Source organism: Phalacrocorax aristotelis, chromosome 3 (genome assembly GCF_949628215.1).
Source record: "Phalacrocorax aristotelis chromosome 3, bGulAri2.1, whole genome shotgun sequence".
Classification (NCBI taxonomy): domain Eukaryota; kingdom Metazoa; phylum Chordata; class Aves; order Suliformes; family Phalacrocoracidae; genus Phalacrocorax; species Phalacrocorax aristotelis.
Window position 1 is genome coordinate 65,515,563 of NC_134278.1, and position 13,490 is coordinate 65,529,052.

At 42.8% G+C, this 13,490-nt stretch overlaps 1 protein-coding gene across 1 annotated transcript in view; it reads right to left on the reverse strand.

The window, feature by feature from the left end:
* Positions 1-277: 277 nt before the first annotated feature.
* Positions 278-13,490, reverse strand: part of TXLNB (taxilin beta) — a 37,089-nt gene continuing 23,876 nt past the window's right edge. Inside the window, exons 7-10 of the mRNA XM_075087783.1 lie at positions 11,320-11,394; positions 5,959-6,051; positions 4,757-4,852; positions 278-3,673 (exon numbers count right to left, since the gene is read on the reverse strand). Of these exons, the coding sequence (XP_074943884.1) occupies positions 2,858-3,673; positions 4,757-4,852; positions 5,959-6,051; positions 11,320-11,394 (1,080 nt within the window). The 3' untranslated portion in view covers positions 278-2,857. The remainder of the gene's footprint in view (positions 3,674-4,756; positions 4,853-5,958; positions 6,052-11,319; positions 11,395-13,490) is intronic.

Below are 13,490 nucleotides of genomic sequence, written 5' to 3' on the forward strand. Positions count from 1 at the left end.
TAGGAATTGCAAGTATGTGAGTGTAGTTTTAGATGTAAGAATTAAAAGGGAGAAAATGAGGAAGGCGGAATAGAGTGGGAGTAATTTTCCCAGGAGGTTGTGTAATTATTCATGAGGGATGATGCTGTAAGAATCAATCATGACTATGTAGGAAGTTTTTATCTGTAGGATCTTTGTCTCCTTGCTTGCTGAAGTTAGAAGGCAACAATTATATAATTAAAGATGTGACCATAATGATTATGCAAAATAGAACCAAGTTAAAGTTGCAAGGCCATGTTGATCATTATTATTATGTAATTGAATATTTGAATGTATAAGAAAAATTCAACAATTAAAGGCATTCTAAGGGCCTACTTGAAGAAAAAGAAGTTGGTTTCATGCAGGTAATTACTAAAATGGCAACAGAATCAAACAAGACCAAGAAAGGAAAAAAAACCATTAATGCATATATAAATTGCATTAATTTTAAAAGTCACCCTGACAACAAACAAAACTTGTAATGGAAACTAGATTTCTACAGACTCAAGTCAATGGAAACTAAAAAAAGTAAATCAGGTCAGTATAACTTTTTATCTTAGGATAAGGATTTGTTATAGGTTAACATTTTCACAGGCACGTAAGTGGCTTAATTTGGAGAGATGGCCATTTGCTTAGGGCTTTGAATCTGAACATTTGATGGGACTCCTCTTGCCTAATTTAGACACCTAATAATAGATATTTTAAATTTAAGCTAGTTGTCTTAGGCTGGCTCTAGAGTCAATGAAGAGAAATGTCATCTTCAGAGAGAAAGTAATTTCCTCCCTCTTGGATGCCAGTCTTACCATGAGATGACTTGTCCTCAGAAGATGCCTATTCTTCTCCACTGCTTATAAAAGGAACTTAAGTTAACTAAGACTTGAATGATCTACTTTCAGGTGATTAAAGACATGAAATAAATACTGTTGGTCTTGGTATCTAAAGTAAGGCCTCCTCAGTTGAAAACTGTAGCCATAATAGCTACTGGTAAGGCCATATCAAAACAAACTTTTGCAAATCACACTCTGCATGCTGCAACGGTTAGCTCTCAAAAAGGCTGAGCCAAGCAGTGCAGACACAGACACACGCAACCGGGGTGCGGACCATGTTGGCAGCAAGCAAAGAGTCAAACCCTGCTTTTGGAGGGTGATGTGCCAGAAGGACTCCGTGACCACAGTCTCCCAAGGTCTGCCAAAGATGGCATCTTTTCTTTTGGTTCACCTGTACTTCAACTTTGGCTTGAATAAGTTGCGTTGTCTTTGGGGGCTTCTTGGGATTTGCCTATAAACATGGGTTTGTTTGATTGTAACCGTTCCCTTTCTGGCCTCTGGACATCTTGCTTAATTGTAATTTTCAAATTCTTAAGCTATCCAGCTCAGACTCCAGAAAGCCTAGATTGAATTTGGAAGAAAGGGAGGAGAAATAAGAAATATGCCAACAGGATTTTTTTAACCTTCTTCCAAAAAGCCTTCTTACTCTCCCAGCTTGAGACTGTACAGCTGCCTTGATAGGTACCCTCTCTTGCCTCTTTCCTTCTTTATCTTTGTTCTTGGTGCCAGAATCAAGCAGTTTCTGACAAGGTGGCTACATTATTAAGCAGTGGTGTGTTGGCAGGCAGATGGGAAGAGCTGGTTAGACAAGAGAGGGTATGAGAATGTAGCCAGTCCCTGAAGGTGTCTGTGAGAGGAATTCCTGCTTTCCCGGTACCTGTTTGCTTCTGGGGTATTTACTTGTGCTCCACTCCAATGAACGGAGTGATAGACAGGCGTGCTTGCCCCTCTCCTGGGAGCATCAGCACATGCAGCAGCACCTGGAGGAAGCTGTGGTGAAGATGTTCATGTGGCTGTGACCGGGAGAGGTGGGATGATCTGGAAGCACGATCTCAGGGGCATCTTCTGGAATACATCCTGGTACCTTCTAGTGCATCTCCACTCTGCTTACTGCTCCTGGTCTAGAAGCCAGAATCTGCAACCAACTTCTGAACTTCTGACCTCATTTGTGAGCTGGAAACACCCATGAGACCCTCTGTTGGGCTCATGAACCCAAATAGTATGACAAACTAGCAGGTTTCTGTTAGATGCAGAAAGAGGGTTGTGACCCTTATCTTCAGAATTGCCGTTAATTTGGAAATTGCTGTTGTTTTCTGTCACTTTATAAGGAATCTAGGACAGATCTTCTCCCCTGCCCTGTAGCTCTGTTGAAAACAAAACTTCTTTTAAAGCACTAAGCAGAAAAGACCAATTCAAGGTAAGGCTAAGAGCTTGTGGGTGTTCAGGCCACATAGTGCTGAGTGGTAGTTTACTTGTACAGAAATTCACCTTTTATTATTGCACCTCTCCTCGGATATGGCTGCCCACATCGATGATTTCACTATTTTACTTTATAATTACAGATTCTTTTCACCTCATTTATTAAAATCACTATGTGTCCAAGTAGGCCATCTTTTATGCAACATCATAAAAAATAGATACAATTAATTATGAGTCTTTAAATATAGGTATGTGAATTGCAATGATTTTTTGAAACATGAAACTTCAACACTTTAAAATTATTTTGCTGAATGAGATGACTCATTTTGCCTGGGAAAAAAGATCCTGTAATTTCATTGTATTTTCCTGTCATTAAGAAAATATTATGCTTCTAGCAGATGAAGGAGAGCAAAACTTGTAGACCCATTATTACTGGATAGTGGTAGCAAAGAGAAGTGCGTTACATTTGCCTATAGATATTTGAGTGTGTTTTAGCACCCACTTTTTGTTTCTTAAAAAAAAAAAAGGTATCAATTCAGAGGACAAAGCAGGGCTGTGGCTTGGAGAATATAAGCCTGGACACACCAGTGTCTTTAATCCACTGCTTCCATGTCTGTGTCCCCTGTTTGCTCTGCAGACTGACCTTGGACAGACTGCTCTGCTGGGTCATCCACACATTCTGCAGGTTTTGGTGCACTTTTTGTGGGCACTGGCATATTCCCAAGGGGAGTGGGCATGTTTTGTGTGGGTGTTGGCACGTTTTCAGGGGTTGCTGGCATGCTTTCAGTGGTTTTTGGTGTATTCCCGGTGGGTACTGGCATGCTCTCAGGAGGTATTGGTGCACTTTCTGTGGGTGTTGGCGCCCTTTCTGGGAGCGTGGGCATGCTTTTGGTGGGCTTTGGCATGTTCTCGGTGGGCATTGTTGTATTTTCAGTGGGCGCTGGCGGGCTCCCAGTGGATGCTGGCACGTGTCCAGTGGGTATTGGTGTGCTCATGCTGGGCTGCTCACAGCAATTCCCAGCCTCTGACCACGGGGTGAGAGGAGAGGGGAGCTCTGGCACTGGGAGAGCATTACATGTTTGAGCGCCACAGGTCTCTGGATTGCTGCTGTTGCTTGGGAGGGACTCCTCTGCCTTATGGGACACCCTGAAAGCTTCAGCCAGCTCCTTCAGCATGCTTTCATCAGTAGTGCGCAGCTCAATGCTTGCCTGCTCAGTGGAGGAAGGGCTTATATCAGCATCTTCTTCTTCTTCTTCCAAGATGCCATTTCCATTCACCTCTTCAGGGAACTGTGCTTGCTTTATTTTTTTGTACAATTCATTCCTCTCTTCCTGCAGAGCCCGGCAAAGGTTCTCTAGCCTCTGGATTTTCAGCACGAAGCACTCATATTCCTTGGACCTCATGGCTTTCTGTGGTCAAAGATATCAGACAAAGGTACGGACTGAGTTTGGCTGCATGCAATTAATTGGTGGAACTGGCAATTAGGAAACACTTTGAGATCTAGCCAGCCTTCACAGGACTCTGCCAGGTAGCTGGCTTTTACCACCTGCTCTACAATAACTATGGTCTTTTGTACTGAAGCTTCAAGAGGAAATTTACCCCTGTTACTGTAGTGTATTAGCATTCTCCATTCAGATTCAGATCAATTTCACTGGAAAATATTTGCAGGAGTACCTACTAATGATGTGTAGATATGCAAAAACATAGCAGATGTCTATATACATAAGCATGGTGGTCATAGGTGTGAATTTGGGGGAAAAGAAGCTGTATTATATTTTTTGTTCATTTTGCTTCTAGGTTCTGTGAGAGCAGCTTGAATTGCAACATTTTCTTGCTTCTACACCCAGTGAGGAAACAAGAGATACAGAAACCCATAGAAATATCAATAACACAGAGTTACAAAGCTATCCAGAAAGACCTGGTCCAAGTTCAGTGTAAGTTTGGGTGAAACTTCAGGCAGCCTCTTATCTTATTTGAACAAGTTCCAATATGCCTATAAATTTTTTCTGCAATGCCCCTGTGACAGCATGTTTAAAACTATGGTGAGCCACAGTACTTGCTTTTGGCTCTTAGAGTTTGCCTACACAGGAAGTTAACGAAAGGCATGAATTTAAAGTTAATTAGCTAGATAGAGCACATTAATTCCCTGGGTGGATGCTCTTATGCAGAAAGAAAGTAGCATGAAGTGAACTAATGCCAATTTGCTTCTATGTGAGAGCATTAACAATCACACATTTTTAGAGCACTTAAAATTCACAGTTACATAATTCAGTTTCATGTGGACGAAATTAATGTCTCTACATAATCTAAAATCCCTAGCAGTTGGGATTTTTGTCTTTCTTTTTTTTAAAGACATCTAGCTTGAAAAAAAGACCCTTAGATTCAAGAACAATTTTTTTCATTGACTTTTGGAGGTATAGGATCATTTCATCTCCTAGTGAAAGCATTATGTGGAGGAAGATGCGTGTCCTGAGAAGAAAAAGACCACTCACCTCTTCAATCATGTCCAGTAGTGCTCTGTTACAGTTCTCAAACCTGGATTTCCATGTAGCAGTATCCTTCTCCAACTTCTTCATTTTCTTTGTCATCTATAGAAGCAGGAGGAAAAGGTGAATCACAACAGGAATTCCACACTGCAGATTAAATTAGAGCAGCCCTTTTATTTAGGTCTTTGGCTGTACTCATAGCGCTGCTACCAGCAGCTGTAGTGACTGTGCTAAATAATAATTTATGTTAAGGGACAGATTTAGATTTAAGTAGCTGCCATATAACTTTCAGACTCCAGTCTGTAGTCCTAAAGTAGGACCAGTTGATTATATGTGTAAAAGTATAGCCAACTCAAGAGTACAAACTATCACAAAAACAAAAGGCAAAGAAAAGGTGACATTATTCTGTTTGTCTCTTTACAAAGACCACAGGGTTGTATTGCTGGGAGGTTAAAGAAGTGTTTGTATCTTCTGAGCCAGCACTGTCAAGGAAGTTCCCTCTGGATTACACACTGCTATATTACCTCCAACACATGCTGCTCGCTATATAGCACCATCTTTCCCTTTGGTTTTCTGCAGGCTAAGCTCTGTGAAAATCATTAGAAGTTGCCCGGATCAGAGCACCAGGGTTTTAGGCACTGGTGGCAGAACAGAACATTGTTTATTATGAAAGTGGGTGCGTTTGGTTTTTGATTCCCATTCATTATAGGAGATAAGTACACCAGCTGCAAGGAAACAGTCACCTGGGCTTAATGTTGGGAAGCTGTTGGTGGGCTTCAGCTCTGCCCACACACTCCAGTGGGAAGACATGTAGCCTGTGTCAACCTTTCTGTACCAGTGTCAGTCATCCAGGAGGCTCTGGGCACTCCTGAAGACATGGGCTGACAAGTGCAGCTCCAGACTCCCCCTCTGGTATCTCTGAGGGGTCTGTACCCAACCACCACATTAGGTTTTAGGTAAAATGTTTGTTCTTCAAGGCAATTTCAGTTTTAGCTGAAAGTGAGAGTGAAGTGTTGAGCTTACAGTGCTGAAGTCTAAGCTGCTGTCAGTTGTGGCTGAGTGTGCCCCAGATCTTATTTGGATGTTGATGAGGTTGTTCTCCAAAATGTGCAGAAATGTCCCCATCCCACGTAAAATTATTGCAGTGAGAAATACTGAAATCTAAAAAGAGAGTCTCAAGCACAGTTCAGGCATGAGCTGCTACTCACTTTCTCCATCTCCTGTTTGAAGGTGGCAAACACTTCATTGCTTTTGGTTAATGTTTTCTGAAATTCTTCGAACCTTTCAGAGTAGAGAGTGATCTGCATTAACAGGGAAAAAAATAACCACAGTAATTTCAGTCTCCACGATGGTGAACTTTTACTTTGGTAGAAAATTATAAAGTAAGTATTGTGTTTGGACATGGGAATTAGCTTCTGTTTGGAGACCATGAAGCACAAACATCAGGGAACTGAAACTCTCTGCATCTTTTTACAGTTGCAAACTATTATGGTTCCTCTGTTGCAGAAAGGTAAACTGAGGAATAATAGAAAGACCTGGGCCAGTGATTTTAAAAAGGTCTGGGAATTATGCATGCTGTAGTCTCCTGAATCTTGCAGCTATGGTGTCTCTACACCAGGTGCCCAGAATGAAAATAATTCACTATAAGTGGAGACTTCTGAAAACATTTCCCTAGGGAACCCTGTGGAGACCTCAAGAGGACAGCATTAAATCCTACAAAGATTTCCAGTCCCTGCCTTTCTTCACAAGCCCTTTATACTTTTTTTCTGTATACCATTGTGCCTGGCAGCTACAGGAAAGGACTCCTAGGGTGAACTACAGCATGGAAAATGATAATGTTATCCCTGGGCCATCTCTGTGGGCAGAGACTAACCTGAGCTTGTCCAACCACTAATGCTGTGCAGGACCAGGCAGTGGGATTAATTCAAGATGAGAGCCAGCATGGTCAGAGCTGTGCCTGAGCTCTAAGCCTTGCTTTGCCATGCAGACATTGCCAACCTCCAACTTTGACCTGAGGGTGTAAGCTCTGGAAGGCTTAGGGAGGAGCTCAGTACAGCCTGTCTGCCCAGCTGTTTACCTGCCTTCTTGACTACCCAACAAGCCAGGCTGGGAGCTAGGTGCTACCCTGGCTATGCTGCTTCTGATGTGCAAGCGAGCTGGGGAAGAGGCATCCCCTCATCATGCTGCAGCCACAGTTTCTTTTCTTCCATATTTCCAGTCCTCACTTAGTGGCTCAGGCTGTGGCCAGGAGCTGCACCAGACAGCACCTGATGTGTTTCACTGGACTCCACCATTGAAGAGGAGCATCGCTGCTCCCTTCCTGTGCTATCTGGCATGCAGGGTAGCCCCACCACTGAGCAAGGCTCAGACTTCGCTTCACACTGCCATGATGCTGCACTGGACCCCTTCAAGCTGCATCCCTGCATTGTGGCATGAATGAGCTGAGAGGGCACCTTGTCAGCTCTGTTTTATAGTGTGTGTGTGGACTGCAGCTGTGGGCAAGGCCAGCAAAGGCAGAAAAAATAATCCCCTGCCAGCTTCTTCTGCCAGCTTCACTTCACTTCATGAAGCAGGGCAGAAGAAAGTTCTGTTGCAATGTGCCAACATGTAAGATTAAGGTTCCGTATTTTGCTATTAGTTTACACCTGGTAGCCATGTGAAAGTTCATCTGTGTGTGTATTTTGTTAGTAAGACATAGTTTTATATGTGGATGGTTTTGAACAAAATTGTTCTGAAGAACTGAGTTTTTCTGTAAGATTCTCTTGGTTTCCACTTTTTCTGCTTTCTGAGTGGGAAAACCACTTTTAAAGGTCAAAAATAACGCAGGATGCTATATAGACAAAGCATCATTATCTACTCTTTGGAAAAGAGGACCAGCTCCAACTCAGCCACCTCCTTCTAGTGCCAGAGCACCCCCACAGTGTTTAGGTGACTGGACATTTTATCTATTCAGCCTGACAGCTCTTGTTAGAAAAAGAGCGATTGGCATAGCATGCAGTGGCTGAGGCGGGGTGGGCGCAGAGCAATGGGAGGCTCAAGAGCAGCCTGCGGTATCCAGGCATCTGCCTGGAGGCTGGCTGCCCCCTCTGCACTGGTGGGAAGCTGACTAAATGATTAGCTAGGAGCTTTTATTTTGTGTGGTGCCAGCCAACATACACCCTCCCCTGACACTACTCTTCAGTTACTGAAGAAAGGAAGATGTAGAAAATGTTGCTAATAGTGGGGCGGGTGTAATACAGTTATATTATGATTCATGTTCATTCTGGTTAGTTGTTATGATGCTCCCTAGAAAATGTCATAGCCTTAGTTGCAGTGTAGTGTGGATGTGCCTGAGATCAGTTTGAACTAGGTAGTCTCTCGGCGGCCATGAATACAGCACTGGCTGTAGGCCTTCTCCGCCAAGCTGGGTGAAGGCATGGGAGGTTAATCCATGCAGAGCTTTATGGTGCCAATATCAGAGCTAGCTTATGTGAAGCTTGAGTATGTGTAGCCAGGCTGTGACCAGCTACAGCTAGGCTGTAGCCAGGGCTGTGGCCTATGCATGAACAGAAGCACAGAGGGGTTTGTTTTAGCAACCCTGAGTGCCACAGCACAAGCGGGACACTGATACGATACATTTTGAATAGACATCATGACTCTAAGGAAAAATGCTCAAGCATCCCAAAACCAGGTGAGGGAACAGGGGTGGGAGCCAGCAAACCGGGGCTCCTAGGCCAGAGCCATAGTCTTAAAAAAACTCACCTCAGTTCTCCATCTCTGCTTTTCCCTTCCGAGTTTTTCCTATTGTTTAATTAGATTAAAAACCTTTCAGGTTTGAAGAGGGCAAGCTCTGATCTCAGCTGGAGCCCTAGGCAGTACCATAGCACCAAAAATAGCTTCTGTAATTTAAATTTGAATAATAAATGAATGTTTTCATAGTGGCTGGGAACAGGCTGTGAGAGCTGTCTCTCACTAGGAGCGTGCACTTGTGGTCCTCAGTTAGGGAGAGGAGGATCCCCTCGCTGCTGCCCCCCACCCATCCAGGTCCCCTGACAGCACAGGCAGGGGGAGCGGAGGCAGTGCTGCTGCCAAGTGAGAACTTATAAGTGCACGGCTTCGGGAAGTGGGTGCATCTCAGCACTGCCATGCTGTGAGGGCACTATGGTGAGGACACCCCTTTGGCCCTGTTACAGTCATCTTGGTTGCTATAGCCCAGTGGTTGCACTATGCTGGCTACCAAAAATTAGAGGCCTTGGCTGACTTTTATCTTCTTGCTTTGTTTCAAAGCATGAAGCTAAATAAGTCTGCCTAAGCAATGTGCCTGGGGAGGGCGTGCAGTGTCCTGGGAAGCACTACTGCAGTTTGGGTGTATTCCCTCAGATGGTGCCAGATCCCTGTTACCATTTGGAGGGCTGGATTTGGCCATCTCCGGCACCCTGTGCTGCCCAGAGACAAGCTGGCGTGAAGCTGGTATCCCCTATTCCTTCCAGCTCAGGGAAACAGTGGGTGTTCATAACCTCCTCTAAAATGGAGAGGTATCTCACTATAGCAGGCAGTGAGGGCTATATTATGGCTTCTCCTTATCTCATTGACCAATGTCTTATAACAGCTGTTTCTCTTTAGTATCTATTAGTTGTTTTGTGCTGTTTGCATCAAGGAGCTCTTTATGCTTTTTCTGTTTTGTGCTTGCACAATGCCTTGCACAATGCCTTACACGATGGCATCTGGTCCACGAGGGAGGCCCTCCAGTGCTATCGTACTGGAAATAATAATAATAATAATAATCATAATCATAATCCCCTTCATTCCAAATGGAGGCTGCTGTGTAAGTGACAGAGCTCTCACATTTGAGCAGAACACCTAACTGCATGTTTAATTTCAGCGAGTCGCTTAATTTTTGTCTATGCAAGTTTGCAAGGGGCACATGTATTATCAGCGCCTTTGCAGACTTGTTTGACTGGATTTTTCTAAAACCGATTTTACTGTTTCAAATGTATGTTTAATATATTCTAGCTTTTATCAATACCTTCAGTTTCATTAAGCTGGCTACAGAGGTCTGCCTGCATACAAAACTCTTTCTGGTGGAACATAAAAGTTTAATTAAAACCAGTCTGAGAAAATTGGGAGCAGGTTTGCAGTCGGGACAGACTCAGCTGGAGGCCTTTGAGGTTTGATTGCAGAACCTGTCAAACTGGTGTCAGCAGCAGTTTATGTGATATTCTTCCATGCGCTACTGGCTTATCTTAGCCTTTGAAAACCATGTAAAGGACCAAACTACTCATAACATCTTTCCAGGTTATCAGTTTAATGCCAGCCTTTCTTGACTGCTCAACAGGTAGGAATTAGACCATCTACAAGGGCAGAGCTGGAACAATTTACCAGTATGATTAACTGTGAGCAAGGGCTAGGAGGAAGCTTCCTGATGGGTGAGGAGATGGGCGGCTGCAAAGGGGCTGAAAGATTGACAGCAGAGCTTGGGGCGGGGACCTTTCTCACAGGCAGGCTAAAGAAGATAGATCTACATGACTGTTTATGTAAGTCTAGGAAAATCTACTAATGCTGTCTCTTTTTGATGTGGAAGTCCAGCATGTTATCTAGTGTTCTCACTTGTATTCAAGGTTGATTATTGTATTGCTCTCAAAGTGTATACTGCCTGTTTCTTGTTTTTACTGCCTTTCACTCCAGCCTGGCTCTTGGTGTAATTTTGGCAAGTAATTTTATTTTATTCAATGTTTCAAATTCCAGCTAAACACTGAAATCATAGAGGCCCCTTTGTATAAGCCCTTAGCAGGCAGAATTCCTGCTAAAGTTAATGAAAATGCTACCTTCACACCCCAGTCCAGAAAAGCACATAAGCACATGAACTACAGTCTGGTAAATATGTTTTATATGTATGTACTCCAGTGCTTTGCTGAATTAGAAACCTGCCTGAAGGGTAGTTACGGTGAATAATCAAGCAAAGGCACACATGTTGTTATGTGGCTGAGTACTGTAAACACTCATAAATCATAGCACCATAGAATGGTTTGGGTCGTAAGGGACCCTTAAAGATTATCTAATCCGACCCCTGCCTTGGGCAGGGACATCTTTCACTAGAACAGCTTACCCAAAGCCCCATCCAACCTGGCCTTGAACAATTCCAGGGATTAGGGCATCCACAGCTTCCCTAGGCAACATGTTACAGTGCCTCACCACCCTCACCGTAAAGAATTTCTTCCTTATATCTAATCTAAATCTACCCTCTTTTAGTTTAAAACTGTTACCTCTTGTCTTATCACCACAGACCCTGGTAAAAAGTGTCTCTGAGTCTTTATTATAGGCCCCTTTTAAATATTGAAAGGCTGCAATGAGGTTTCCCCAGAGCCTTCTCTTCTCTAAACAACCCATGTGCCACAGTATGATTTGCAGTATGGACAATACCCTACTGTTGGCTTGAAAATAACCTGTTTCCTTTGCAATAGTCTATGGGATGTAGAATGAGGCTAGAAGGAATACACAGAAAGTAGTTTGGATACTTTACCTGGAATGTGCTTCATGGATTAAAAACTGGGAAACAAAGGCACACCATGCAATCACCTCTCCTACGTCACCTGTGCCTGCAGGACAGTCTCCTGCTCCTTTAACATTTTGGCCTGGAGCTTCCATTCTGCAGCTTGGTTCAGGAGCTGTGTTTTGGGCAACAGAGAGAAAAACGTTAGGTCCCAAGTTCATCAGCTAGAAATCTTCATCCTCCAGCTACCTATGCTTCTGCCACTGCTACCTCGATAAGGAGTGATCTAACTTTCACATTAATGTAGTTAGAGGCGTTAGGCAAGATAGAGTATTTAGTGCTATCCTAAGATGTGGGACAGGGCATTTGGTTTCCAAAGGCATGTTTGAATAGGAGTTCAACACCTATTTGGAATGAAGTGTGCAGTACAGTGGGCTCTAAAAGTGTGGTATTTAAGCATACCTTTGCCAGACTTCTATAGAGCGGCTATGATTCTTTCTGACACTTTCAGCACAGCTCCGGCCAAATTCCTGCTCTCCAGTGAATGGCAAACTCCCTTTTGCATTAATGATCAGGACTTAGCGTAGAGGTACGGTCACAGTCAGACATGCCTTAAAAAAATCTGTGAGCTTTCAGAAAGGGAATGCAGGGTAAATGTCATACATTTATTGGTGTCTGTTATCTTTGGGCCCCATTTGCATTGACATGCCATCAACGGAGAATCCCAGCTCTGGGTAATAAATGTCTGAGGTCAAGGAGGTGGCCCAGGAAGAGCTTGACTGCAGTTTCATCCCTGGCTCCTCCTGGAAGGATGTGATTCCCTACTTCAAGGTGTTTGCCAAAATGACATTCTGATGTGCAGGCTGCGGATGGGAGGGTCGACTGAGGCTGAATGAATTGTAGGAGTAAGGTGTACAGAGTCTTCTTCTGGCTGCAGTTCTGAGTCAGCACTTCCAAAGTGCATAGTAATATTCTAGCAATTGGTTTAATCTGAAAGCAGGAAACATTTACTGAAGTGTTACAGAAATGTGTCTATCACCTACCAAACATTTATGAAGCGTGTTATTGGTTAGGCCAAATGTATTTTAGAAAAAGAATGCTAATGATAGCTTCAGAAATGAGATATAAACAACTTAGTTTACAGAGGACTTTCTTCTGCTGGATTAAATTGTACAGTTTAAAATAGCACTGTTGGGCTCTGAAAAGGTATTGAAAATAAAAGTACTGTGTAAGTCAATAGATCCTGCTATTATATTAGAAGTGAAAGGTGAGTAGAACCATGCGCATAAAATGTATTTGATCCCTAAGAAAAACTTTTATTCTAACCATTTTGTTGGAAATAACACATGTAAACTATTTGAATACCACCTGGCAAAAGAGCTGAGGATGTACCCTACAAATGCTGACCGAACAACATAATGAATTCCCTCCCTGTGTCCAGCTATTTGTGGCACAGAGACTATCTGAATTAGACTTGTTGCATATATATATATGACTATATATATTTATATAAAAGCTCTAGCAAAATATTTCTTCCATCAATTTGGCCTTTTGATTTGGACCCACTGAATTTTTACCATCTACAAGTTCCTAGGCAATAATGTTTTACAGATCAAGTATGCATTGTATGAAGAAATGCCACATTCTGTTTGTTTTCTACCTGCCTCTTAAAATTTATTTTGAGAATTTAATTTGATGTTTGGTTCAATGGAGATAAGTCAAATTCTTGAGCTTAGAGCTTATTGACTAAAATTTCAAATAGGTTGTGTCATAGCCAGTAAAAAGAGATGGTACGAGTAGGCCTGGGTTAAATGAGCCTCAGTTCATGCATTTGTTTTCTCAGGAGAGGTTATGTTTTACACACTCAAAAATAATGCCATTTTTAAAAGTTTGGATGAAATCTGAATTTTTAAGTTTCATATTTCTTTAATGTCTACTTGTTCAGGGTTTGGGTTTTTTGTTGTTTTCTTTTTTTAGATTTTAGGAATTATAGGGTGTCTGGTTTGAATGATTAAATGAAAAGAGCTTTGAAAATCTTCAGAGCTACCAGTCTCCAGGCCAGTCGTCAGTCCAAGAGCTGGGCTTTTATCTGTATTGCTTAAATCTCAGCTAGGGCTACCTTCATACCCAGTGTGCCTGGGATAATGAAAAGGTCCTACCTCCTGTGCTACGTCTTCTGCCACAACACAAGAGATGGACACAGAAGGCAAAGAAAAGTTGCTTCTTTTGCCTCTTAATGAAATCCTTCTCTCTTGTTGGCCCACATAGCTT